The sequence below is a fragment of the Lingula anatina genome, chromosome 5 (genome assembly GCF_051362555.1).
Source record: "Lingula anatina isolate TDL-2025a chromosome 5, LinAna3.0, whole genome shotgun sequence".
Lineage (NCBI taxonomy): Eukaryota > Metazoa > Brachiopoda > Lingulata > Lingulida > Lingulidae > Lingula > Lingula anatina.
In genome coordinates, this window is record NC_141771.1 from 3,383,339 (window position 1) to 3,409,649 (window position 26,311).

General features: G+C 35.7%; 3 protein-coding genes across 5 annotated transcripts in view; 1 reads left to right on the forward strand and 2 right to left on the reverse strand.

Moving 5' to 3' along the window:
* Window positions 1-461: 461 nt before the first annotated feature.
* Window positions 462-2,790, reverse strand: LOC106157554 (uncharacterized). The gene is made up of 3 exons (XM_013533233.3): window positions 2,559-2,790; window positions 1,304-1,922; window positions 462-880 (listed from the first exon to the last, which is right to left on the reverse strand). Exons 1-2 carry the CDS (start codon window positions 2,599-2,601, stop codon window positions 1,309-1,311), a joined length of 657 nt encoding a protein of 218 aa, XP_013388687.2. The 5' UTR covers window positions 2,602-2,790; the 3' UTR covers window positions 462-880; window positions 1,304-1,308.
* A 2,666-nt stretch (window positions 2,791-5,456) lies between these two features.
* Window positions 5,457-19,491, forward strand: LOC106157535 (3-ketoacyl-CoA thiolase B, peroxisomal). Its single transcript, XM_087013462.1, has 12 exons — window positions 5,457-5,807; window positions 6,651-6,744; window positions 8,362-8,419; window positions 10,630-10,709; window positions 12,016-12,058; window positions 12,449-12,553; window positions 12,934-13,014; window positions 13,380-13,476; window positions 13,798-13,888; window positions 17,269-17,448; window positions 17,850-18,051; window positions 18,314-19,491. Exons 1-12 carry the CDS (start codon window positions 5,634-5,636, stop codon window positions 18,399-18,401), a joined length of 1,293 nt encoding a protein of 430 aa, XP_086869588.1. The 5' UTR covers window positions 5,457-5,633; the 3' UTR covers window positions 18,402-19,491.
* A 176-nt stretch (window positions 19,492-19,667) lies between these two features.
* LOC106157555 (uncharacterized) overlaps window positions 19,668-26,311 on the reverse strand; it is a 30,953-nt gene continuing 24,309 nt past the window's right edge. For 2 of the 3 annotated variants that reach the window (XM_013533234.3, XM_087013460.1), the window contains 5 exons: window positions 25,170-25,294; window positions 24,663-24,798; window positions 24,237-24,476; window positions 23,922-24,008; window positions 19,668-21,972 (listed from right to left, as the gene is read on the reverse strand). In XM_013533234.3, coding sequence (XP_013388688.2) covers window positions 21,952-21,972; window positions 23,922-24,008; window positions 24,237-24,476; window positions 24,663-24,798; window positions 25,170-25,294 — 609 coding nt within the window. In that variant the 3' untranslated portion in view covers window positions 19,668-21,951. Of the gene's footprint in view, window positions 21,973-22,728; window positions 22,777-23,921; window positions 24,009-24,236; window positions 24,477-24,662; window positions 24,799-25,169; window positions 25,295-26,311 lie in introns of all 3 variants that reach the window. The other variant, XM_087013461.1, reaches the window with a different exon arrangement.

Consider the following 26,311-nt stretch of genomic DNA (forward strand, 5'->3'; position numbering starts at 1 on the left):
ATGGGACGGTTTTAGGTTTAGCAACCCCATTAGAAAAGGGAATCGTTAAAAAAACTTTAAATATGAATAACCTGAAGCACTTTCCATTCAAGCATTCAAGCGATGAAACTAATTTTGAGAAAAATATAATTGGCAAATAAATCCGCCGGGAAGATCCATTTTTTCCTGCTGACCGCAGTTTACAGGTGGTATGACGTGGCCCTTTAACGGGAAAGCTACTTAATTTATTCAAGTAACGTTGCTTTTTTTTATAAGCCTTCCCGGAACGTTCCTATTTAGATGATTTCAGATGCTGTTATTTTCATTTTGTTTTACACTGAGTTTACGTTTGACTTCACCTGTGACGTTATATAGAGCACAGTGAGAGCCAAAGGGGTTCACAAATTGGCGGTTTTAGGTGTGAGTAGTCTTTGCCATTTGAAACGTGACTGTGGAGAAAAGATACAACGCATGAAGAATAGTTTGTTTTTGGCAAATCGTTTATTAAAGCAAACTTTATTAAGGTAAACTAACGGCACTTACCATAACAAATAGGAAATTTTCAATATGGGTTTGCATCTAAAGAGACAACAGTGCTGAGGGATTTTAAAACTTTTGTTTTCTTTATCTTTCGTTTTTTAGACATACTACAAAACAATTTCCTTGGATATAATGTTCTTCTCTTGAATGATATTCCATTATCTTATTTGGCATTGTATTGTTTGTCTTTACTAACACGGGTACTTGTTTCAGTTTCTAGACCAGTGTAATTAAATATCACGTGATATCTGTATGTAAATGTCCGTATGTTGTATCTGAGACTAGTGCCGCTGCGTTGTTAAAACTCGTCGACACCCAGTGCTGTCCCGAGACACACATCATGTTGCGTCCCCCTTGTTTACTGAAATATGAAACAGAAAATATTAAAGAAAAGAAGAGATAAATCCATTTTGAACTGTAGACGGCGGGTCGAAGTCACATGTTAGGTTTAAAGCCAATTAATTTTTCTAGTTAGTTTTTCAGCTGAGAGGGGTCTGATAAGGTGAGGAGGGGGGGGGGGGCGCTTTGGTTCTTGTAAAAGAAGGTGTGGCTGTTTGAGATGAAACACATCAACAGCTTTAGACGTTGCCTATTAGAGAATTCACCTAAAGTCGTCTGAGGGAATTAATTACATCAAAATTTGTTATAAAACGTATGATTTTCACCTTTCTTAGATAATAATAAATGAAGCAAAATACGAGACAACTATGCTGAAAGGTTTCATTGGACAAAAGCGAAAGGAATTTAAGCTTATTTAAGGGAACGAGGTAGGTTGACGCCATACCTATTCTAGTCAGCGTTTGCCATCATCATCATCATCTGCATCATTTTCTGCATCATTTTTTGCATGTTGCCGTTGCCACCACCGTTACCATTTCCGCCGCTGCCGCCACCGTTACCGTAACCACCTCCGCTACCACCGCCATTTCCGCCACTGCCGCCACTGCCGCCGCCCATTCCATAACCACCTCCGCTACCACCGCCATTTCCGCCACTGCCGCCACTGCCGCCGCCCATTCCATAACCACCTCCACTACCACCGCCATTTCCTCCACTGCCGCCACCGTTACCATAACCACCGCCACTGCCTTTCGTGGTGGCTTGTGTGGGGGCCTGGGTGGGAAGAAGGCACCTGCTGTCAAAGATGGCGCATCCAGGTTCCTCGGCGCCAGCATCAAAACGGGATCCAGGTGCACAGCGTTTGGTGGTGTATGAAACATCGTGAGCCAGCCTGGCCTCACAAACCTGGTAGTAACACAGAGTCGGAGACGTCATAAAGTTGCCAACATCCGCCAGTGAGTTGCAGGGGCCAATTTTGCCTTTGACTGTTTGCCCATTGTTGTTGTTGTTATTGTTGTTGTTGTTGTTGTTGTTGTTGTTGGAACCGTAACCCACGTGTCCAGCTGAAAAAGTTAGATAGGGAGGTAAAGTATGATATCAATAAAAGATATATATATATATATGACAAGCAAAAAAATGCAAAACACGTTTGTGTCGGTAAGACTAAAGAGCTTTATTCGCCATTACTCCAACAAGAGAGAAAGAAAGAGAGATACAGAGAAAATCAGAGAAAGAAAGAGAGAGAAAGAGAGAAAGAAAAAGAGGGATAGAGAGAGGGCAAGCAAAGGAAGAAAAAGAAAGGTTGTTGAAGATGTAAATTGAAACCATTTGAAAAATATTGAATGTGAATAAATCGATAATTGCCTAATCATCAACATGTATGTTAACATGTGTGTGTGTTTTTGTAAATAACTTTACTTTTTTTTGCCAAATCTAGAAATTACATTTTGCAATTTTTAAGTAGCAAAATTCTACATTTCAACTGTCCCTTGATAAATACGTTCGGCCGTAACATTACAAATAAACAGTACTTCTTACATACCCAGTGATGCTGACAAATGGTTTGAGAAAACCTGGCAAATTCAATTGACAATTCCCCCCTAATGATTTACGATTTTTCTTCATTCTAAGCGTGCAGAGAAAGCAAAAGAATCATTCAAAGCAAGAAAAGAAAAGGCCAGAAAAAACCCAGGACTTACCCGACACGTATGTCAACAGTAATACTGCAATGAAGCACTTCATGGCCACGAATTCCTCCTCAGATCTGTCGGGCACCGCTCTCAGAGATGACTTCAAGATCAAAATCGCTCTGTCCCCAAGACCGAGACGCTCCACCGTTTTATACCATCCCGCTTCCTTCCTACACGCCAAGTTCGTCTACGTGCTCTGCAGTCCAACTCAGTCGCGGATTTTTATTGTTCAGCACGGGCGTTGTTTGTGCGTTAGGATGGTAATGTTAGGAGGGTTGTAGTCACTGTTTAAAGCCTTGTTCAATGCCGAAGAGACCGACACGGAGTAGGACCAAAACTGTCGCCTGACGCTGCCAAAGATCCTTCGGGGCGATGCTCAGATCTTGTGACGGCGCGCAAATTGAGAAAAGCAATTAAGAGAAAATAAAAGTTTAATAGACCAATCAAATCTTCTTAAATGCTTTTATCTGGTCTGCGTTGATGTAATTTTAAGAAGTGAGATCTAAAAGAACGTAATTAGAATGGTCAGTAGGGTCACACGAGCCCCTAGGATGACATGGTGTTGCTTGCCACTTACTTCCACTGTCCATAAAAAAAGATGATCATCATAAGTGTGAGTTTGTATATCAATCAGCTATGTGTTTTGAACGATTTGTGACGAGTTCTACTTCAAAAGCACATTTAATTGATTTGCCATGAACGTATAGCATTTAATTAAAACAATGAGGCACTCAACCTTTAAAGGTTAATGGGGTCATTTTAATGCGATTTTTTTATCAATATTCGTAAATCTTGCATAAACTAAATATACTTGAATTCGTTAGCGTGATTGCAAACCGGGGACATTAATATTACTGCCGGTTTAGAAAAAAAGATGTGTGTTTAAATAGTCTTTCTGCAACCCCACAAATATTCTTTTATCGCTTACTTATTATCATTATAGTTTGACCATGTCATATTTCAGTACTCTTGGAAATCAATTGCAGATTTACATTTGTGTCTCATGGTCAATTAGTTAAAGTAAAGTTCGTATTAATTCTCATTTTGGTCTGGCATTAAATAAAAGCGACCATTAATCAACCTCATAAATTGTATATTTCAAGTTACTTCATCAATTCATCCATATATTATGCAATATGGAGGAGGTATGAAGCCCCTGTCGCGTGATTTGAGATAGTTTCAGGATTTTATAGTCCCATAAACAAAAGAAAAGAAATTCTGACGCAAACTTTAAATTTAGAGCCAGTGTAGTCGATGCAGGGTCAGGTTCCAGTTGATTTGCACAGAAAGGCCCGCCTTAGGTTTTGACTTTCACACACTGTACAATAGAAGTGTCACCCCTACTGAACCAATACTTTGGGGGAGATAAATGACTGTGGAATGATATGCTCCTGGTATCATTTTATTAACATCAAATTTCACAATAAAAAATTCGAACAGGCATTATAACTTCTCAAGATCTGCCTTCTTTAATAATTGATTACTTGATTATTATTTGATTACTCTGATTCAGGGGGTGACATTTCTATTGTCCATTGTGTGTACTTACGTCAAGCTAATGAATCTGATTGAGAGCGGACTATGGTACCCGGACCCTCAAGATATTAGCCACCGGCTGAGCATAGTAATCAGGGGGGGTGGGGGTGGGGGGGGGGTGGGGGGGTATCAGCTTTTTATCTCTATCTTTCTTTCTGTTATCAAAATCGGGACTGTCCTCTTGAACTTGCGTGTTCAGAACAATTAAGCTGCTCAACATGTTTAAAATTCAGACAGAGGGATGCAGTGAAGATGAATAGAGATAATAACCAGACTATAAAAAAACTTTACCTCGTTAACACCGTTTTATTGTTCGACAACGAAATCATTCGTAGTTTACCAACAGAAAACTATTACGACTTCTGTTAAATATTTCCGACGGCGTTCTTCTGTTTTATCTTCACGTATAGGCCCCCTATATCCAAAGGGAGCGCAATATTGTCAGTTAGGCTAGACAAATTTCATAAATTGGTTAATAAGCTTTACCGACACTGGTTTTGAGAAGATAAGATATTTTATGCGCCTATATTTCCAGGTAATGCTTTGGGTATTAGCTGGGAAAGTGAGATTTTAGAGAGGAATAACCTCAATGCCAGCCGCAACGCTGTTGTTTTGATCGCCCACTCTGCACATGTTAAGGCCTCATCTGCTTAACCACATTTGAAATCAAATGAAAAAAAAAAGTCAAAATGCAACGAAAAGACGTAGGCCTAGTAGATGGACAATTAAATGTATGGAAAGTCTTATTATTAATCAAGACGACGATCTAATGAAATAGCGAAGTGTTTGGCAATACACATGGCGCTTGAAAAGGAGCATGGGCCGGGCGGCCTCATATGTTATCACGTATTATAGTGTTCGTAAAAATATAAACATGGATAAAATAATAATAATAATAATAATAATAATAATAATAATAATAATAATAATAATAATAATGATAATTAATAGGCCCACTAATTCTTAAAATATGGAAAAGCTTATTAAAGAAATAAAAGTATTAGACAATGTTAGTCTCGTGAGTGTTCTGTTCTTTTAATCAGTTCTACTGTCAGTTCTAACTATTAGAAATATCTTAGTAGGCATCAGACGCTGCATTAAACCAGTACGTGTCAGTTGTGGTACACGTCCCATTCATCATACTGGTAGTAAACTGGTCGTTCACCTTTTTAAAACGCTTAAGGGCCTAGGAATCCAGCAAACAGACAAAAAAGTTATCTAGGATGTCGTACATATAGTTTCCTATAAATATATGTGAGTTTTTGAAATTATCATCAGTGTATTTTTGCTCTGATCAGCTACGCAAAATTTACGGAAAAGTCGCCTGTCTTGATGGAAAAGGTGAGGTGGGATTCCCAGCCTCGGTACCGATTACGCGAAAACGCGTCTGGGAAACCCTGAGCTCAAACTTCACACAGGTCAACATTATCACGGGGAAGATTTATCTCCGCATTGATCCTACTTTTTGACCTCCGGGTCCATTTGTAACTGTCTCGCTTGCGACAAGGTCTAGTCCTTTTCTGGGTTTAGAATAAAAAACGGTTAGAAATGACAGATTGTCGTAAAGTATTTTTTGGCCAACTTAGCCAGAGCAGTGCGACAGTCGAAGTCCATGCAGAGCCTTGCATGGCAAGCCGACCAGGGGTGGAGAGCGACGATGACATCGTTATTTTGGCTGCCCGAAGAACCCCGATCGGGAAGGCTAAGCGTGGAATGTTAAAGGTAGCTTGTTGGTGCAATTTTGTCTGGGTGTTCATGAGGTTCTGACTTCTGACTTCAACTGTACAACACATATACACTGCGGTCCATTAAAATGTAAAAATGGAGCGAAATGGACCGAAATGGACCGAAATGGACCAATATAGATCTCCTGTTAAGCATAGTAAACCTCCTTGAGATCGTATCACTGTATGTATACATGTACAGTACATCGCGTACATGTACATGTACCAAGCACGTATGCTGTGAAATTGACACTCAGTCGGTTAAATATAACTAAGAATTGAGGACACCCCCCCCCCCCCTTTTCAGCACGCATGTATTATTTTACATTGTGGTATTTTTCACAACTGTCCTTACAGGACAGGTATGTGTATTGTCTAATTCACTGAAAGAAGTCCCAGCACAGCTTATTTCAATTTTGAGTGAAGATAATTGCCTTAACAAACAGTACATGTACACTGTATGCGTGTGACCTTTATCCTTGAGTGCATGAAAGTCAACTGATCCAAAGGGCTCATTGATATGAAAGAAATTAAATATTTATAAAAGGGGTTCCCTGTAAGTCTGAAGTTCATTGCAAAAGAATTCACTGTTGGTGGAAACCAACCAAGTTTACTGGGAGCAACTGTTATATATCATATGATAATGAACCCACAGGCCAGTAAACATCTGTTAAAGTTCAACTCTGAATCAAAATTTAAACTGGGTGTTTTAATTTGCCATTTCTCAAGCTGGGACAGCCAAAGGTGTAATATATTTAAATCAAATTTTTCGTGAAAAAGAAAGAACCCCGCTTTTAAGATTGCTGGCATCGTAATGTCTTTCTTCTTTTCTTCTGTCCAGGACACAAGACCAGAAGACATGTTATCTACAGTGTTCAAGGCTTTGTTAGAAGAAACAAAACTGGACCCCAGGGCTATTGGAGACATTTGTGTGGGTAGGGTGATCAATTTATTGATTACTGGACATTGCCACACCTAGCAAATTTTGGGTGATTCCAAAGATAAAAAGCGATTCTCTTGAGTTTTCACAGTCAGTGATGCTCACATTTTCAAATTTGAGTAATGTTTGCACCATTCTGACTTGCCCCATTATTTTTCCTGCTTTATAGTACTGTACTTTCTAATATGGAAATAAATTAACAGTAATTAAAAAGTTATATAAAACAGTTATGGAAATATTAAGCAAAATGTATTACTTTTTGTTTGTGAATACAAGATAGCCCCAGCCTCCTCAACATCCTTGACTTCTTGTGAGTCATATAATTTTTTATATTTTTATTTTGATTTTACCATAATTGTTTCCATTTTTATTTTTTGAACTAGCATGTCCCAAAAATATTTTCAGTATTTGTTTTTTAAGCAATTTTTTTTATTAAAGTGATAATAACTCTTCGTTTCGTCCAAAAAATGAATTTTCCTGGAGTAAACAACAATTTTCCCATACTTACCAATGGTTAATGAATCCATTTATACATTCAAAGTTAGGCCCTGGTTTTTTTCTAAAAAGTTTGGTTTTTTGTTAAAATCTCTTAAGAGATTTTAACAGAGTATAGCCATCAATGGAGGTCACGTGGTCTAAAGACAAGCTCAGATATCAGAATAATAGCTATAACAGCCGTTTTTTGTGGGAAAACAGAATATATTATATTTTTATGAGTCATTCACAATGTTTTTATTGTGAAATACAGATTTCATAGGAAGAGTTATTATTCCTTTAAGTTCAAGAGTTACATGTACAGAAACAAAAAGTCGACTTGCCAACTAAATGACAAAGGTTGTGAATTCGAGTTTATGCATGTAGAAGACAAATGGTTTAATCTCTAATCAGGTTTGTCAGACTGAAAAAAACTTAAATGGCTGTAGCAGAGGCACTTTTTAACAGTCAAATTGAATTAACTTCAAAGGAACAGTTCAAAGATAAAAAAGTTTTGTCATAAAGCTGCTCGTTATCTCTTTTATACATCTGTAACTTTAGGGCATGTTACGTAATTTTAAAATAATAAAAATTATTGCCCTGCTCAAGATTTGCATATTTTTAAGCACAGTGAAAATGCAAGGATTGCTTTTAATTTTTCACTTGCATTAAGTCAAGTAGAAAAAAAGTTTGGTCTAATGAAAAAAAAATCATTTTAATTTTATTTTCAGTGTGGTGAAATTATTAATTTTTTAAAAATTAACTTTAAAGTTGCTGGTAACCATCTGAAATCTACCTCACATCTGTTCCTGTGGCTATAGTAGACAAATCTTTAAACTTGGTTTGGAAAGTCAGTTTAGAGTACTACATGTACGGTAGTAAGATCAGATTTAAACTGACTGAGAATGTGAATGGGGACTTGTGGAGGTGGCGTGCTCCATTGTCATCATCCTTTAAACTTTTGTCACAATATTTGATCGTAAAATATTCCCAGCACCACCGTCCGTGCCAGGTGTAGTGTGCACCGTCCATTGATGAATACATAACAATTATAATTATAATGATGTTTAATTGAAGAATGTTGTTTTTGTTAATCTAGGCCCGGCGTGGTTCATAAATGTGTTCTTTTTTTCCACAGGAAATGTCCTTTTGCCAGGGGCGGGAGCTCTACAGGCCAGATTTGGTCAGTTCTTCAGGTATGTTCTTGAATGTAAATATATTTTCTTGCAGAGGTTGCGCATGAGTCACTTGTGGCTTCGATTGCGTGGTTGTACGCAGTAGCAGATGCTGACATACACAGGCCATTAGCTATGTTGGAACTGGGAAGAAAATCCTGTTTTTTACTGATAATTTCATAATTTTAAATATCATTATACTTTTCTTTGAGAAGATGCTAGTGTGCTGGGTTAAAAGGATCCTTTGTGTGATAAATGTAGCTGCATTTGGTGAACCAAGATAGAGTCTCACAACTAGTTGAATTTTGTTTATTTCTGACATCAAAACAACTTCCAAGTGCAAAGTTTGAAAGAAAAATAAAATAAAATAAAATAAATAAGGATACATTTACAATAACTCAGTCTGATAATTGAATGTTGTTGTTGGTTCTGCCATGTGACATATAGACATGGACTGCTTATACACAAAAAATGCTTACAGTAGGCCAAACAAAATTGAAAAGTTGACTAATGAGTGTGACTGACTGTAATTTTGAGGAAATCTTAACTTTCACCTCATCTTATTTTTTCAAATGGAGGAAATGCATCGGGTATTGGTTTGGTAAGTAGGAAAAATATGCAGTTGGCTTCAGCAAAAAGCATAATACTTTTTTTTTGTGCTCTTGCTAAAATCACCCCATGCATTGTAGATTCAAAATCTATGCCCTTTCCCTAAATAAAGTTAAAACAATTAATGCTTGACCCTAAAATTTAGCTACTACTCTCATGAAACTGTGCATAGAGAGCCATCACTCGTTAACTAAATGTATTAATTTTGCCAGCCCTTAATTAAGATAGCCTTGGCAGCTCACAGTTTATTATTGGGAAGTGGACTTGTCCTTGCTTTCGGCTGACATATTGTCCGTACTCACAATGATGGTGTGACACCTCTGGGCTGTACTACATATTCATTAACGTCAAAGGAAACGGCATTTATTGTGGCTAAGATAAAGTATAGGGGATATTTATACATCTGATAACCTTACAGTGGAATTGGTTTTTGTCTTCTTTAAGGTTTGATTGAGAAACATTATTAGTTTGATTTGAGAACATAAGAATATTATTCATTTGTACTGCTACATGAACCTTCAAAATCCTATATACTCTCTCTCTCTCTCTCTCTCTCTCTCTCTCTCTCTCAAGTCCAATGTAGGGTGTGATACCCAAGTTTAACCAATTGAAACCAGTATCCAAGGAGTGAGAGAGCAATTTATTAGTAGGCAGGCAATTAAAATATTATAGTACCCTGGCCCGTAGCCAGAAATTTCAAAAGGGGGGTTCTTTTTATGAAAAAGTGGACCTTTTACCATGAAACTTTCATGTACCTTAATTAAATTTCACCAGAGGGGACCTTTTCCCTGCAAAAAGGGGGGTTCTTTTGAAACCCCCAACCCCCCCTGGCTACGGGCCTGGTACCACCATGATAAATAACACCACATTATCCTTTTGAAGTGCATTTTTCAGAAAGCTTAATTCTATTTTCCTCTGGTCTCCCTGTCATTCTCTCTCTCTTTCTCTTTTTCTTTCTCTCTCTCTCTAGCTCATTAAAAATAAAAGTTTAGAAAGTTCAACCACTCGCAAACAACACCCGAAGACTGCAAATACATCATCAACACACAGGCTGTTAAAATATGTCTGCCATAACACCTCGATATCCTGTTGTTGTGATGGCATGACACCAGAGGCTATATGACAGATAATAAACTGACAGAAGAATTTATTGATGTTTTATACCTATCACCTTGTTAAGGTTTAAATATAAAGTTTTTTCATGGAGTGTTTTAGTATTTTAATTTACAGTCATTTCTGTTTTATTGGAGTTAAAAAACAATTCAATTCTAATCTTCAAACCAGAGGTTATGACAGAAATGTGAGAGGAAAAAAAATCTCTAATTAATTTATATTAATTATCAAGTTGAACTTATTGTCTCGTTTAAGGCCCAAGCTAGTTAATATTTATGAGCCGTTTTAGTACAGTCTAGTTTTATTGGCCTCTTGGGTAGTTAAAGTTACTCGTAAAACAATTAATTTTTGTCTTCTTATCCAGAGGTTGAATTAAATATGGGAGAGAAAAAAAAATTAAATTTTTTTCTCTTTTTTTTTCCAGTACAGTTATGAAAATTCATGGAATGAACAAATTCATTTGCTTACATTTTGGTTCACACATCAGTTATATTATTTTATCATTACAGTGACATTCCAGAGACAACCCCCATATCTGCAGTAAACAGACAGTGTTCTTCTGGACTGCAGGCAGTGATGAATGTGGCAGGTAATAGTGCTCAGGACTCTGGGGGGGGGGGGGGGGGGGGGGGTTAGAAGGACGGCACTTTTGGTCAGGTCCACTCTGATATATCAGTGCATCTTTTCTCAAGTTGGGTCAACTGTGGGAGTGAAAATTGGGGAAAGTGAAAGACCCCTGATCGAGAGAGAGAGAGAGAGAGAGAGGCACCATTTACAAAAAGCCTTGAAACACCATGTAAGAGAAATATCTTTACGAGTGCAAACTTCCAGGAGATTTAATAATTCTAATTAATTTAGAATAATTTTTTAAGCTTTGTTAGGAACTTGTCAACAACATATTATATTCCACATTATGATACAAAATCATTCTATATTGAAGCACAAAAAAAAAAAAAAAAAAAAAGAATGAAAGAGGGGCACATTGTACAGAAGGTTCCAAATATTAGACCAAGTGCTATTTTTTTCCACACAGAGCCCAGACCTCATTTCTATCCAAGTGGTGAAAGTATTGGGACACTTTATCTGGTACTGGTAACAATAAAAGTCAAAGTACATGTACAGATGGATGTACGCCAACCACTGGCGCCTCTATAACATGTCACACCTTGCCCTCTAACCCTCCATCCTAGATCTAAAAAAAAAACTGAAACTCTCCAGTAAATTAGCCTTGTAATTTATGTGCACACGGAAAGACCAAAAACATCCACTTTTCTGTCTCTGATTTGGTGCCAGTCCTACTGGGACTTGTCGTTTGGCAAGTGGATCTGACACAGACTGAATATGATTCATTTGGTTATAAAAATATACAGGGATGAACAGTTTGTGTACATGAAGTAAGGTGATTGGAATATTTCAAAGGTGACTTAAATGTTTGGGAACATTTCATGAGTGTTATTATACTAAAAGATGGAATTAATTTTTTTTTAATCTAATTTATTGAATAATGTCATTCTGGAGCCCTTCAATTGAAATGGAGGTCATTACTTTTCCACCTTATCACAATCAAAACATGACTTTCATTTTGATTTCATGAGTGTATTCTTTGTGACAGTATTATTACTAGTCCACTGCCAGGATGAGTGTGTTTGTTTGTATGTGTGTGGCATTTTAATGTGATCATTATCAGTGTGTTGTCATTTACGATAGTACTTAACAAACTTTATTAGATATGAAATTTATTCTTTTACATTTTGATTATTCCATAAGATACTTGGTTTTACTTATCTCCTCATGCAGACATATCTTCTCTTGTTTTTATAACTTCATTGTTAATTGTATTAGGCCAGGAAAATAAAATCTGTAATTAAAACATATTTTCAATTTTTTTGTTCTAGGAGACATTGCAATGGGAGTATGTGACATTGGCATTGGTGCTGGGTACGTAAATTCAGGTCATCCGACAATTTAAATGATTAACCAATTAATTAAATATATTTGACTGCCTTGCTGCAACCAATGACCACATTTTGTTAATGGATCAAGCAGCTGAACTGAAAAGAGTCTCTCTGTTAGTCAGTTACTTGTAGGATGGTGAACAAAGAACATAATCACTAGACGAACATTAGACGAGCGCAATCAAGATGGCAGTGGTGCCACACCACTAACATATTCAGTTAATGTTATCTGCCACAAAAATGTTAAACTATTACAGGTTAAAAGAACAATTCCAAGACAGTTGTTGGCTGAAACACAATTACTGCACTGTTTAAGTTATTTTATCAAACTATGAGAGTAAAAAAATTAATTTTTTTTCATTTCCATGATCAGAGTGGAGAGTATGAGTCAGAGGAGTATTGGTGATGGTCAGGGTCAGGAACTCAACCCTAAAGTGTTTGACATCCAGATTGCCCAGGACTGCCTGATTCCTATGGGGTAGGAGACAAGTTTTAAAAGAATTATTCATTATTTATTCTAAGTATCATTGTTTCTTCCAAGTAAAACTATTTATTAATAAATAAATATGTATTTATTCATTTTTTAATTAAAAAAACATTAAATTATTTTAAAACTTTGTAAATGAATCAATATTGAAAACATAGTTTAAAGAAAAAAATTATACAGATGCAAGTATCCTCAATGTTTTAACATAAAACAAATACTGATTTAAAAAAAAAATGATCCCCATGAAAAGTAATGAATGGATATTTTCTGTGATTAGGTGTTATCATAGATTTCTCAGTATAGTAAATGAATTGTGACTACCTGTGTCTTAACTTTATGATAATGTGTGTAACTATGTATGTATGTTTCAGGATAACTTCAGAGAATGTGGCTGAAAGGTATGGCGTAGACAGGAAGAAGCAAGATGCATTTTCTCTCCTGTCACAGCAAAGGTCAGATATGTTAAATAAATATGAGAAAATCAGAAGTGGAAAATTCCTGAAAACTCAAATGTAGACTTGTTTCAGCCTAAAAAAAGCCATTTTACATGTCATGATGCAGTTGACACTGTCATTAAAGTGTTATTATGAGTAATGCTTATATGACAATTAACATTTTTTTAATTTCTAGAAAATTTCAACATGAGGTAAACCATTTGAAGAGATCTGTGGAAAGAAAGTTTCATGGTTAAAATGCTAATGTTTTGTAAAAACTGCAAACTGCTGCTGAATGAAGTACCAGTAAACATGAGACTGTTTTGCCTTCTTTTATAAATTGATGTTTTTGATATTAAGATACTTAAATTGGCTCATTTCAGAGCGGCTAAGGCAGCAAGCCAAGGTCTCTTTGATGCTGAGATTGTTCCCATTACAACAACAGTGAAAGATAAAAATGGAGATGAGAAAACTGTTACTGTAAGTTTTATATTGTTAGTAATGAAATGTCCAAATTAATCAATATAAACAAAACCACTCTCTCTCTACCACACACATCCACGCACGCACGTGCACACGGACCCTGTACCACTAGACTCTACATATGAGTCAATTTGCTAAAAATTAAGTAATATTTGAAATTCCAGAAGTATATTTTACTATTTGATATACATATTACTTATTTAGTCATAGGCATGCCTTTCATGTGCTAGTGCTGTAAATGAATTTAGTATTAAAAATGGTAATTAAAATAATAATTACTATTATGAGTAGCATTCATAAATTATAACATACGTTCAGGTGAGTAAAGATGAAGGCATCAGGCCCACAACAGCCGAGGGATTGGCCAAGCTCCGTCCTGCTTTCAAACCTGGCGGGACTACGACAGCAGGTACTGTATACACAGGAAATATTACCATAAGGGACAGATGGTAGCCATCAAAAGACGGTCAGAATTTTCAAGTTTACATTGACAGGCATCAAATTTCTTGTTGTTGTCGTTGTTGTTGTTGGAAGATGGTCAAAAATGGAGGATGGATAAACAAAGCTTATTTGGAAGACTGTCGGAAAATATCTCTAGAAATGCCCCTGTCATGGAAATACTCTCTTATGTTACGTATTTAAACAAATTAACATAGACATCCTAGTATGCACTGCCTTTTTTACCTTTATGTGTGCCTCATAAATGGCATATAACCTACTAGTTGATCAAATATCGATTCTGTTTAAACTGATTAAGGTTGTTTGTACATAGGTCGGCCTTAGTTGGCTTATTTGTTTACTTTTTATGTACAGACACAGATGTGTCTGTACATATTGCCATCGCCTGCGTCTGTCGTCGCCGTCGCCGATGCCGATGCCGATGCCGATGCCGATGCCGTCGCCGTGCACTTTCCTTGTAAACACGATAAGTGGAGGGCAGTTTTACTTTTTGGCTTTATATTTACAGAGCTGATGAATATTCATAAAATGCAGGTCAAGTTCGAAAATCAGCATGATCGGGCCATTATTGTAGAAGTTATGCTGTTTTTTCACTTTTCAGCATATATGCAACCCTGTAAACACATTTTAAGGAAAACCGTTAGGCCTGTTGTCATGAAACTCACAGGAGTAATCAATCTTACTAAAACGCAGGTCAAGTTCGAAAATTGGCATGATCGGGCTACTATTTTAGTAGTTATGCTGTTTTTTTCATTTTTCAGCATATATGCAACACTGTAAACACAATATAAGAAAAACAGATAAGCCAATTGTCATTAAACTCACAGGAGTGGTCAATCTTACTAAAACGCAGGTTGAGTTCGAAAATCAGCATAATCGGGCCATTATTTTAGAAGTTATGCTGTTTTTTCACATTTCCTCAGATTCTATTCTTAGGCATGTTAACAGTCTTATTATTTTACTAATAAGATACATAAAAGTGTTTGTTTGACATTTCCTGCATCTTTACAACATTGTTAGTTGATTATGTAAAAATGATGGTAAACTTGTTTTCATGTATTGTGTCATAAAGTGTCAAAAATGGAAATAAACTCATATCATTGCAGTTTGTCAGATTCAATCATTCACTATGTTCAGAATCTCAGAATGGAGGAAATTGGACATTTAACACTATTCTATTGATATTTTTCCCATCTCATCAATTTTCTTAGTTGATCATATAAAAATTGCAGTAAACTGTTTATTTTGTTTTATGTTAAAAAAAGTGTTAAAAATGGAAATAAACCCATGTCAGAACAGTGCTGTCTTGTTTCACATTTCCTCAGATTCAATTCTTAGGCATGTTAACAGTCTCATTATTTAACTAATAAGACATGTAAAAGTGTTTGGTTGACATTTCCTGCATCTTTACAACATTATTAGTTGATTACGTAAAATTGATAGTAAACTTGTTATCGTGTATTGTGTAATAAAGTGTCAAAAATGGAAATAAACTCATATCATTGCAGTTTGTCAGATTCAATTATTCACTATGTTCAGAATCTCAGAATGGAGGAAATTGGACATTTAACACTGTTGTATTGACATTTTTCCCATCTCATCAATTTTGTTAGTTGATCATATAAAAATGGCATTAACCTGTTAATTTTGTTTTAGGTTAAAAAAATTGTTAAAAATGAAAAAAAAAAAAAAAAAAACATTTCAGAACAGTGCTGTCTTTGTTTACTTTTTGGCATTTTCAAGTTGTGACTTTGAAGTTCCATGGGCCTGAAGACCTTTGCTAGTCACATTTTCTGAATATCCATGATACTAATATTTTATTATTAAAAATTGATGGTCATTATGCTGTTAAACATTATGTAATATTGCATCAAAATCTGAAAAAAATCTATTTTGGGCACTGCTCCCATGATGACCATTTAAGAAAAACCATGTCACTTACTGTTCTCAAACAGTACAGTAAATAAGTACAGATGTGTCTGTACATATTGCCATCACTTGCGTCTGTCATCACCGTCGTCGCCGTCACTGTCGCTGGCACTGGCGCCGTGCACTTTCATTGTAAACACAATAAGTGGAAGGCAGTTTTACTTATTGGTTGTATACTTACAGAGCTGATGAATATTCATAAAATGTAGGTCAAGTTCGAAAATCAGCATGATCGGGCCATTATTGTAGAAGTTATGCTGTTTTTTCACTTTTCAGCATACATGCAACACTGTAAACACATTTCAAGGAAAACCGATAGGCCTGTTGTCATGAAACTCACAGTAGTAATCGATCTTACTATAACACAGGTCCTGTTTGAAAATTGGCATGATCGGGCCACTATTTTAGTAGTTATGCTGTTTTTTTCATTTTTCAGCATATATGCAACACTGTAAACACAATATACGAAAAACAGATAGGCCAATTGTCATTAAACTCACAGGAGTGGTCATTCCTGCTAAAACGCAGGTTGAGATCAAAAATCAGCATAATCGGGCCGTTATTTTAAAGAAATGCCATTTTTTCACATTTCCTTAGATTAAATTCTTAGGCATGTTAACAGTTTCAATTTTTAATTGATAAGATACGTAAAAGTGTTTGTTTGGCATTTCCTGCATCTTTACATCATTACTTGATTATGTAAAAATGATGGTAAACTTGTTATCGTGTATTGTGTCATAAAGTTTCAAAAATGGAAATAAACTCATATCATTGCATTTTGTCAGATTCAATCATTCACTATGTTCAGAATCTCAGAATGGAAGAAATTGGACATTTAACACTGCTCTATTAATATTTTTCCCATCTCATCAATTTTCTTAATTGATCATATAAAAACGGTAGTAAACTGTTAATTTTGTTTTATGTTAGAAATTGTTAAAACTGGAAAAAAAAAACATTTCAGAACATTGCTGTCTTGTTTACATTTTGGCATTTTCAAGTTGTGACTTTGAAGTTCCATGGGCCTGAAGACCTTTGCTAGTCACATTTTCTGAATATCCATAATACTAATATTTTATTATTAAAATTGATGGTCATTATGCTGTTAACCATTATGTCATATGGCATCAGAATAGAAGAAAACGCAATTTTGGGTGCTGCTGCCATGATGACCATTATGGGAAAACCATGTTACTTACATGTTACTTACTTACATTGGTATTACCTGTTGAGCATAATTAAAATTTGATGTTGAATTTGCAGTTTAACATAATGTACTTTTGCATCAGAATTGACAGTAGCCTATTTTGTGCATAGTTATTTCCTGTTTTTTGTCTGTACATTTGACAGCTTTGCTGCCTTGTTTATTTTATTTTATTGAAGAATTTTTTTAATAAACAGGCAACTCCAGCCAGGTCAGTGATGGTGCTGCCGCAGTTCTCCTTGCCAGGCGTTCTGCTGCTAAAAAACTTGGACTTCCTGTGTTTGGTGTGATAAGAAGCTTTGCTGTCGTCGGAGTGCCACCAGACGTGATGGGTATCGGACCTGCTTACGCCATTCCTGAGGCTCTCAAGAAGGCTGGTGGGTTGTGTTTTCTATATCTAAGTTACTGTTACTTTTTCTAAGGAACATGAAAGGAGTGTATTTATGTGCCCCAAATGCTCACTTGAAAAGGATCACCAGATTGTTCTTTGAAACAAATTAAAACAAAACACAGGAGTTGATATGGATATGGTCATTTATAAAAAAAATTAACATGTAATGTTATGGATATATAATAATTATTATTACATGCATAACTGGAGACCAAAAATATGACATTTACTGATTCAGAAAATTGAAAGATTAAGCCCTCTCATTTTCACCTTTCAGGCAAAGCAGATGTGAAATTCACACCTAAATTGATGATGATGATCTATTCCAACCAGCTAGTATATGTGCTATTAATGAATTTGTAACACAGTTATTCATTTTACTAACAGGTCTAACAGTTGATGACATCGACATCTTTGAGATCAATGAGGCCTTTGCCAGCCAGGCAGTTTACTGTGTGGAGAAACTAGGGATCCCCTTTGAGAAGGTCAACCCCAAGGGTGGGGCCATAGCTCTAGGCCACCCCCTGGGGTGTACGGGGTCTCGTCAGATCGCCACTGCTTTGCACGAGATGAAGAGAAGGGGAAAACGGTGAGATTTTTGTCCATTAACAGGGTTGTATGAATTTTTTTTGAGAACAAGGTTCCTTTATTACCTTTCAAAATTAATGGGAGGTTGTTTGTAATATTCTTTTTTTTTGTATTTTAATAATTGAATTTAATTAACTGATACTAAAGAGTGAATTTTATTAAATCGAACTATAGACTTAATTTTGCTACCAGAGGCATGCAGGACCCTGTGTATAATGTTACCCAAAACAGGTCCAGACAAATAATGTCTGTTTTCATTCCAGGGGTTATGCGGTGATCTCCATGTGTATTGGCACTGGTATGGGGGCAGCTGCTGTGATAGAATACCCAGGACTCAAAAGTCATCTTTAAAAAGATAGCAGAGGCTGTCAAATGAATGGACATAGAAATGTCACAACCGATAGAATTCTTCACTAAGAACAACAGTACCCAGGACAATAATTAATAATGAGAAGAAAAATCAGCCACCAACTGCTGTCAAAATGGACATTGTATAAATGTAAAAAAACTTTCGATTTATAGCAAGAATGCCCAGTTATATTTGTAACTTTGGCACAGTAGGCCCAAAATTTTTTAATTAATAAATAAAATACCTAAAAATGTTTGTGTGAGAGAAGAGGTAAAGACTTGAAGAGTCGATGCTGGTGAAGGAGGAAGAAATGACAATACATGCCGTATTTGTTCATTTCACTAGTCAGGAGCTAATGCTGAGTGACCTCAGAATTTCAAAGTGGTGACGTTTGTAAGTGTAACAGAAGTACAATAAGGTACAGCTCTGAATAGTAGTATGTAATAAGTATTCTACTAAAGGTTTCCTACCTGATTGAAATGTTGTATAATCATTCTTGTAACAGTTCATACTGTTGAGTTTGTAAGTGGAATATATTGGTAGCTTGGTCACTGTCACCTGCTCTTTGCTTAAATTGTAGTATACAAGACCACATTTACAGCCAAAATTGAAAGCTCAAAATATTAAATGCCAGGATATTGGTATGTAAGGGGTGAAGTGGGGGTCTGTCTGAGTCAAAATTTGATCAGTGTTCTATGCCTTAAAAAAAAAGGAACCTCTGCAGCGGGTGTATTTTACAAGAGGGCACTGCCCTCTTGTAAAAGACACCCTCCCCCCCCCCCCCCCCAATACTCTTGACATTGAAGGTTACAGGCCTGTAATTTCTTCTCATTCATGCCAAGTTTCATTGATCATGGTATTAAAAATAAACTTTATATTTACCTTTTTATTGATGTCAACATTTAATATTAAATGAAGTGTGCATTTTTATATTTCATAAAAGCCACATGTAATAAAGTTTCACATTCAAGGAATATTTTTATAGCATACATACTATGTAACTTACAGTAAGTAAGCATGCAGAATAATTTTAACAAAGAATTCAATGTTATTTGTAATCCATGTTTATGAAAATAAAATCATAATACTTCATGTGTTTTACTTTTTGTTATTTACAGAAAAAACAAAGTATTTTGTAAAAATGTAAAAAAAAAAAAAAAATGAAAAGTTAAATTTACTGAGTTTGTCATGTTCTGTATGGAGAGATCTACTGACAATTTATTACAGTCACATGATTATTACTAAAAACTACAAAGCTTCTTTCAATTTCAATACATAACTTTTTATTCACTGCCCTGCCCAGTAAATGGGAAATGGAACATTTCAGCTATATATAATATACTACTTGCATGTTCATCTTATATGTCTTTGGGTAAAAAAAATCTGGTCTTCAGAATTTCAGCATCAAAAATGTTAAGGTATACCTATCTTTTTAATTACTTTCAGGATGAAGCAATTAATATACTGTAATAATAATTATCTTTTCAGAAAAAGTGCATGCTATTTTGTCTAGCCAACTACTACAGGAATATACTCTTTAGTTATGATATTAAAGCTCTTAGATATATACTCATAATAGATATATAATATCCTGTTACTGAGTTTTACTGAACTTTTTTCATAACTCTATTGTTACTAAGACTTGATACAGTAACTATAATAATGATATCTGACCACCTCATATGAAAGCATGCTACAGCTGCAATTATGGAATGTATTTCTTTTCTTCTTAATGCCAACTGCATTATTTTCTAGATATTGCACAATAAGGTGACTGATGATGAATTGCAATCAACACAAGCTGGACCACCTCCAGTTCCTCAAGGCTCGCGCAAAGGGGCTCATATAATACATTTTGACTGATAGAAAAACTAACAAGCTGAAAATGTCTGAATCTTACATAACCCGTGAGAGAAATAAGCTTGTTTTGACCCAACTGGATAACTTTAAGCTTTTTTTTTTAGTTTCCATTAAAGAGTTCAAATAAAATTTTAACATCCATCAACCAGAGTACAAATAAGAATTGTGTAATATCTTGACCTTGCATGCTCCTTCATGATTCAAATGCCATCAACCCCTGACCATCCCAAACCTTGTAGTTCTTCTAGTAAATGTCTTAAGCCAAATTAAAAGAACATTACATCACAGCATGACTTGTGGTTCAGACAGATATCTGGGATAAATAGTAGGTTTTAGTTCTCTTGAATGAATAGGGAATAGTAAAGCTTCTACATTATAAGACTCGAAAGGCAGGATTAAAAATAAAACATTTAATTCCTTAATACATTAAATTAGTGATAATTAGTGATTATTATGACATTCCTTAATACATTAAATAAGTGATAGTTTCTTATCTTTGAAAGCTGCAGCTACCCTTGGAAGCACCATATTGAAACATATTGCAAACTGAAATGTCTATAATAATAATAACAATGATAAATCAAAACATCTGTACATATTTACACTTCCTAAGAAATACATTAATCTATATTATTTTTAAGAATAAAATCAGACTAGAATATTGCCAATCTGACACTGAACTCTCAAGGAAGCTTAAAACAAATACCTACTCTGAGGCAGTGAATTCTTGAAGACATTGGCTCTAGTAAAAAGAATATCCTGGCAATTTCTCTTTTTTTAATTTAAATGTAGTCTGACAAATGAGTCACAAAGATAACCACATAAAATGATTATATTGTCATTTACATCCAGTTAACCTTGTTTAGACTTGCTTGCTCAGTATCTTTATATATCTGAATATACAGCCACAGGTGATATAAAAAAAAAACTCTGAAAGATTAAAAGCACTTACATGGGTACGGCTCATGGTCAAGGATTTGACCTCATGTCCAACTATCTTTTACATTAATTTTTCATAAAATTAATTTTATTATCACAGCATCATTCTGATTTCAAAAGTCCATCATATTCCAAAATAAATTCGCTTTTTGGATAAGGCAAGCATCAATGTACTAAATTGCTTGTAGTAATGTCACAGGAAGCATCCCGTGTCTCTTCTTGTAAGCAGAGCCATCTGGTGAGCAGAGAAAAGCAGGTACTACAGATTCTGTTTGTAACATGAATCTGTTCAGATACCTCAACAAATCCCGGAATGCATCCCCTCACAATTATTGTCAAAAGCAATGTTATTTTTTTGTTGATCTTGTTTCTGAATCAGTTCAGTTAAGTTTAATCCAGTTCTTTGATGCCCCTTCGAACAGGAGTCATATAAATGCAAAGAGCAATGGTTTCAATTCACCTCCCTGGATATGTACTCCATCCTCTACAAATGGAAGATGACATCACAATTTATGCTAGCAGAGATGGAAATGGACCCTTGAATAAATTCCAGAAAATGCAAGCACCAAAGTCACCCAGCTCTATTTAGGATGCTTCTGGGAGGCATAAATACAATTGTTACACCCAAATATCTGAGTTTCAGATACATCCTTCAGACTTTCATCTCTAAATTCGGGAACTGGTCTTCTTCACAGATTGTCTGCCCTCTTGTATTGTTGTGATAGATAAGTATCCAAGAGCAACTAGTAAACTTTAGGGGCTAAGCAACCAACCCTGCAATGTAAAAGAAAATATCTGGTTATTATAATAAGTGAGGATATTTCATAAAATAATTTTACTTTAAAAATCTTAAAAAAGGCTCTTGCATTCCATTATTTTTCATCAGTTTTCCAGTTAATAAACTCCACTTTTTTAAAACAAATATGTACTTTTCAGTGCTTTGCTCATAACTACCTACAGCCCTTGCTAAAAGCTGGATTAACCGCAGTCAAATATATATTAATTTTTTTCCTAAGTTTCTACCCACAAATGATTTTCATCTTATATCTAGGATGTACCCCAAAGCATCTACTGTTTCCACATCCTACAGTTTAGAGCACACATTGCAGAAAGGTATGTCACCCAACCTTGTAATTCTGTCATCCAGATAACTCATCATCCACAGCCAAAGCATTTTGATAGAAAGATCTTGGATAACATAATGACTATTGACCATGCTCCAAGAGATCCTGTCACCACTACCACCAGCAGCACAAGGTGTTAGCCACTAGATCTACACCCAAATAACAGGAATATTGATCCCAGAGCAGTTAAATTTGGTTCATTTTTTCAGTTACTGGTCACTATTTCTGTTCTGGGTCAGTAGATATTTAGTAGTCCAATGGGCCAGTAAGCTAACAAAAGATTTTGGCACAGCTTGTATCTCCATCACCAAAAACCCCTGAAACTACAGTCCCTACAGCTACCTGCCACCACTATGCCCAGAAAGGAATCAAATACCAGAGCATGCTGCAAAAACTAAGAACTGACCATGAGAATATGTACTGAGGTCATCCTGCCACCAGCCACTATGCATTACTGAAACAAAGAGATTTCAAAGAAAAATGGAGAACTTCAGTCACTGATCTGAATAATTATGCTCTTACTATTTACATATATCATTCCCCCCAAAAAGATTAAATTTTGTTTGTGAATTATCTTTAAGTTTCCATTTCTAGAAACAGTTGAAATCTTAAATGAAAACTCGACACTTTCCTTTCCAGTGTTAGTGCTAAGAATTTCTTTCCATGTTATAGTAACAGTGATAATAATTCAGTACGCATTTAACCACCATGACATAAAATTTTAGACCATTCATCATGGTGTCACCAGAGAAAATGACAGTTATAATGAGTAAAAGCAATTTTATTCCGATTTTCAAGACACAAACTTCCAGGACTGCTGCTTTTCTTTGGTATGTGTGCATACAAGACATGTACATGAGGCTAGTAACCAATCAAGTGGTATCTCAGCAGACAGTGTGATTACACCGGCCATTCAAATGACAGATGTTTTACCTGGGACAGAAAACAGGGTTATGATTGGCTCTCTACTGTGAGCAACACCAATCACACCATCTGCTGAGAGAGCATGTGCTAAGTTAAGCTGTACCACCTTGATTGGAAACACGTCCTGTGTGACTGTGATGGGTAATCATGTTTGGTGATGGTGAGTAAGAGAGACCCAGGCTTGCACTTATATCAACACTTAAGCAGTACCAAAAAGAAAGGCCGGCAATTATAACAAAGTATCAAGGAGCTTACAATTCAGGGTCCTTTCACAAAAGCAGCATGTATATATCAAGGTTATATTAGAGACAGCAAAGTTTAAAAGCCATAAGATTATCTAAGCTGTCTTGTTAGTTACCACAGTTACAAATGCACTATACAGGACTAATTATTTAATATATATAGTATTATTTAACTTCTTATAAGACAACAACCTAAATAATTTCCATTAAATTTAAAAAAAGTCTGCGCTTCCCAAACATTCACCAATGCACCAGTACACTCCCTAAAATTACGTCTATCAATAGTATCATCAAATAATATCTTCCATACTCTATAAATCTCAGCCATTTTCAGCAAATTCTGTCCACTGATCTTTTTTTCCCCTCAAAACACCCATCCATATGGGCCTGTTTATCCTATAATATTTTCATCTCTATCCCATAATGTTCTTACCCCCTGCCGAGCCTCCTCATGTTGAATGACCTTCCGCGTCTGCTCGTCGCTGAACTTCACAATGGTGGCTATCACTTTGGCCAGTGTCTGTCATGAAGGAAGAAACAGATTTCAGTGAGGATCATGACCATGACAATTCAGAGAGAGAGAGAGAGAGAGAGAATCAGTGCAAATGTTATTGGATGGACTTTGCCTTGCTAAAAGAGAGAGAAAATGGCTGAACGTTCTTGGTATTTTTCATATACCTTACTATATGGAAATATACTTAAATAGTTTGCCTTTAAGTATCTATTCATTTTTTCTTCTCTATCTCACCTTGGTTTCTTTCCCCATCATGTATTCATACAATATATTCCTCAGGTACTCCAACTCAGTAGGCTCTGTCAGCAGAGGACCTAGGCTGGTGTCATGTGACGTGTCGTTATGGTAACGGTAAGGACTCTGAGGCGGGGTCACTGATTGGTGGGAATAGCGCATGTTTTCAATCTGTGCCTGAAGTTCTTTCTCCCTCAAGCGCAACTGTGCTGTTTCACCTGTAAGCTGGTTTACCTTGGCCTGTAATTATGGATTTGCAAATGATATACAAATAAATAAAGCAATGAAATAATTAATTAAAAAACTAATTCATTCTTTAAAGAAAAATTATTTTTAATTGCATTATTCCTTGCCAAAGGTCTGCAATCTTAAAGTGCGCTCACGTAATTACCTACAGAAAAACAAACATTGTGGCACAATTCTTACCTGTAAATTCATATTCTGTAGCTCTATCTGCTGTGTCTCTGACAGTCCCTGTGCTCCGTCATCAGGCTGGGAGGAGAGCAAGGGCTGGGGAAGACTGGACATGTCTCGGGTACTCTGAACCTCCGCCAGCTCCATACTGAAGACAGATTAGTGAGTTTAATCATTGAGATGTCAGTGGTAAAATTATAAACTTTTCTTATTCTTTAAACACGAAAAAATAAATAAATAGATTTATAAACAGACACATAAATAAATGAAAATAGATACAAAGTGTGATCTCTATCATGAAATATGTAACCATTTTAATCATCAAGTTTCATAACACTTCACCATTCCTTCCCAATAAAAATTTCTAAAAAATAAATAGATAAATAAATTATAAAAAGGTTGAACTAAGCAGGGTTCACTTATGTCAAAAATATCAATTCACATCTGTTTCATTCTTCTAAATAAAAGTTTTATGTCTTTAATATCACATCTATTGTATAATATAATATCAATAGTTACCGGTGCTTGGCCTTCAGGTCCTCTAACTGTTTGGTTAGAGATATCACTTGCTGTCTCATCATATCCCCACTGGCTGAGCCACTCTGGACAGCCTCTAAGGCAAGCTGGTTCTGTCTGGACAGCTCCTATAACACACAACACCATCAGGCTGATTGAAGACTGGGTTCCCATAGATTTAGATCGTTCCATCTGGATCGACCTAACTCCCTGGGGGTTCATGCTAAATTGCTATCAGCTGAAGAGAATTAAATATCTGTCACGCCTACCGAATCAGCTAGGGCAAAGATAATTATCCCCTAACAGCTTTACAAGGCATGACAGACACTTAAGCCAGCTAAGTTGATCGCAATTTAGTGGGACTCCCCAGGGAGACACAAAAATCTGTGGGAATGGTCTCTAAGTGTCTCTGTATCTGCCTTGTATGCTGTATAATTTTTTTTATGGGCTTTTGATTACATTATTTTGGATGTTTTCCTTTTGTTTATTTTCAAAATGTATGTATATTTAAAAATGTTCAAATTGAAAATCTTAAAAAAAAGAACATTTAACAGGTCTTTCTAACATTCAGCATAATAAAGTATGCACACATTTCTTTTTATATAACAAGGCAGCAAAGCTGTCAAATGTACAGACAAAAAGCAGGAAATAACTATGCACAAAATAGGCTAATGTCAATTCTGATGCAAAAGTACATTATGTTAAACTGCAAATTTAACATCAAAGTTTAATTATGCTCAACAGGTAATACCAATGTAAGTAAAATGTGTAACAAGCATAAGGCCTCAGGCCCATGGGAGTTCAAGTTCACTCTTTGAACATGCATAACTTCCAGAAAAAGAAGCCAATTAGACTGCTTTTCCAACTCAGGCTGCATGCCGATTTCGAACTTGACTTGCGTTTTAGTAAGATCAATTACTCCTGTGAGTTTCATGACAACAAGCCTATCGGTTTTTCTTGAAATGTGTTTACAGTGTTGCATATATGTTGAAAAGTGAAAAAAAAAAGCATAACTTCTACAATAAAGGCCCGATCATGCTGATTTTTGAACTTGACCTGTGTTTTATGAATATTCATCAGCTCTGTAAATATAAAGCCCAAAAGTAAAACTGCCTTCCACTTATCGTGCTTACAATGAAAGTGCA

Excerpts from the sequence above, each read along its gene's own strand:
- LOC106157554 (XM_013533233.3), bottom strand. The coding sequence starts at position 2,601 with ATGAAGTGCTTCATTGCAGTATTACTGTTGACATACGTGTCGG. Across the intron at positions 1,923-2,558 it reads ACTGTTGACATACGTGTCGG|CTGGACACGTGGGTTACGGT; the intron begins GTAAGTCCTGGG and ends TAACTTTTTCAG.
- LOC106157535 (XM_087013462.1), top strand. The coding sequence starts at position 5,634 with ATGACAGATTGTCGTAAAGTATTTTTTGGCCAACTTAGCCAGAGCAGT. Across the intron at positions 8,420-10,629 it reads AGATTTGGTCAGTTCTTCAG|TGACATTCCAGAGACAACCC; the intron begins GTATGTTCTTGA and ends TTATCATTACAG. Across the intron at positions 18,052-18,313 it reads ATGAAGAGAAGGGGAAAACG|GGGTTATGCGGTGATCTCCA; the intron begins GTGAGATTTTTG and ends TTTTCATTCCAG.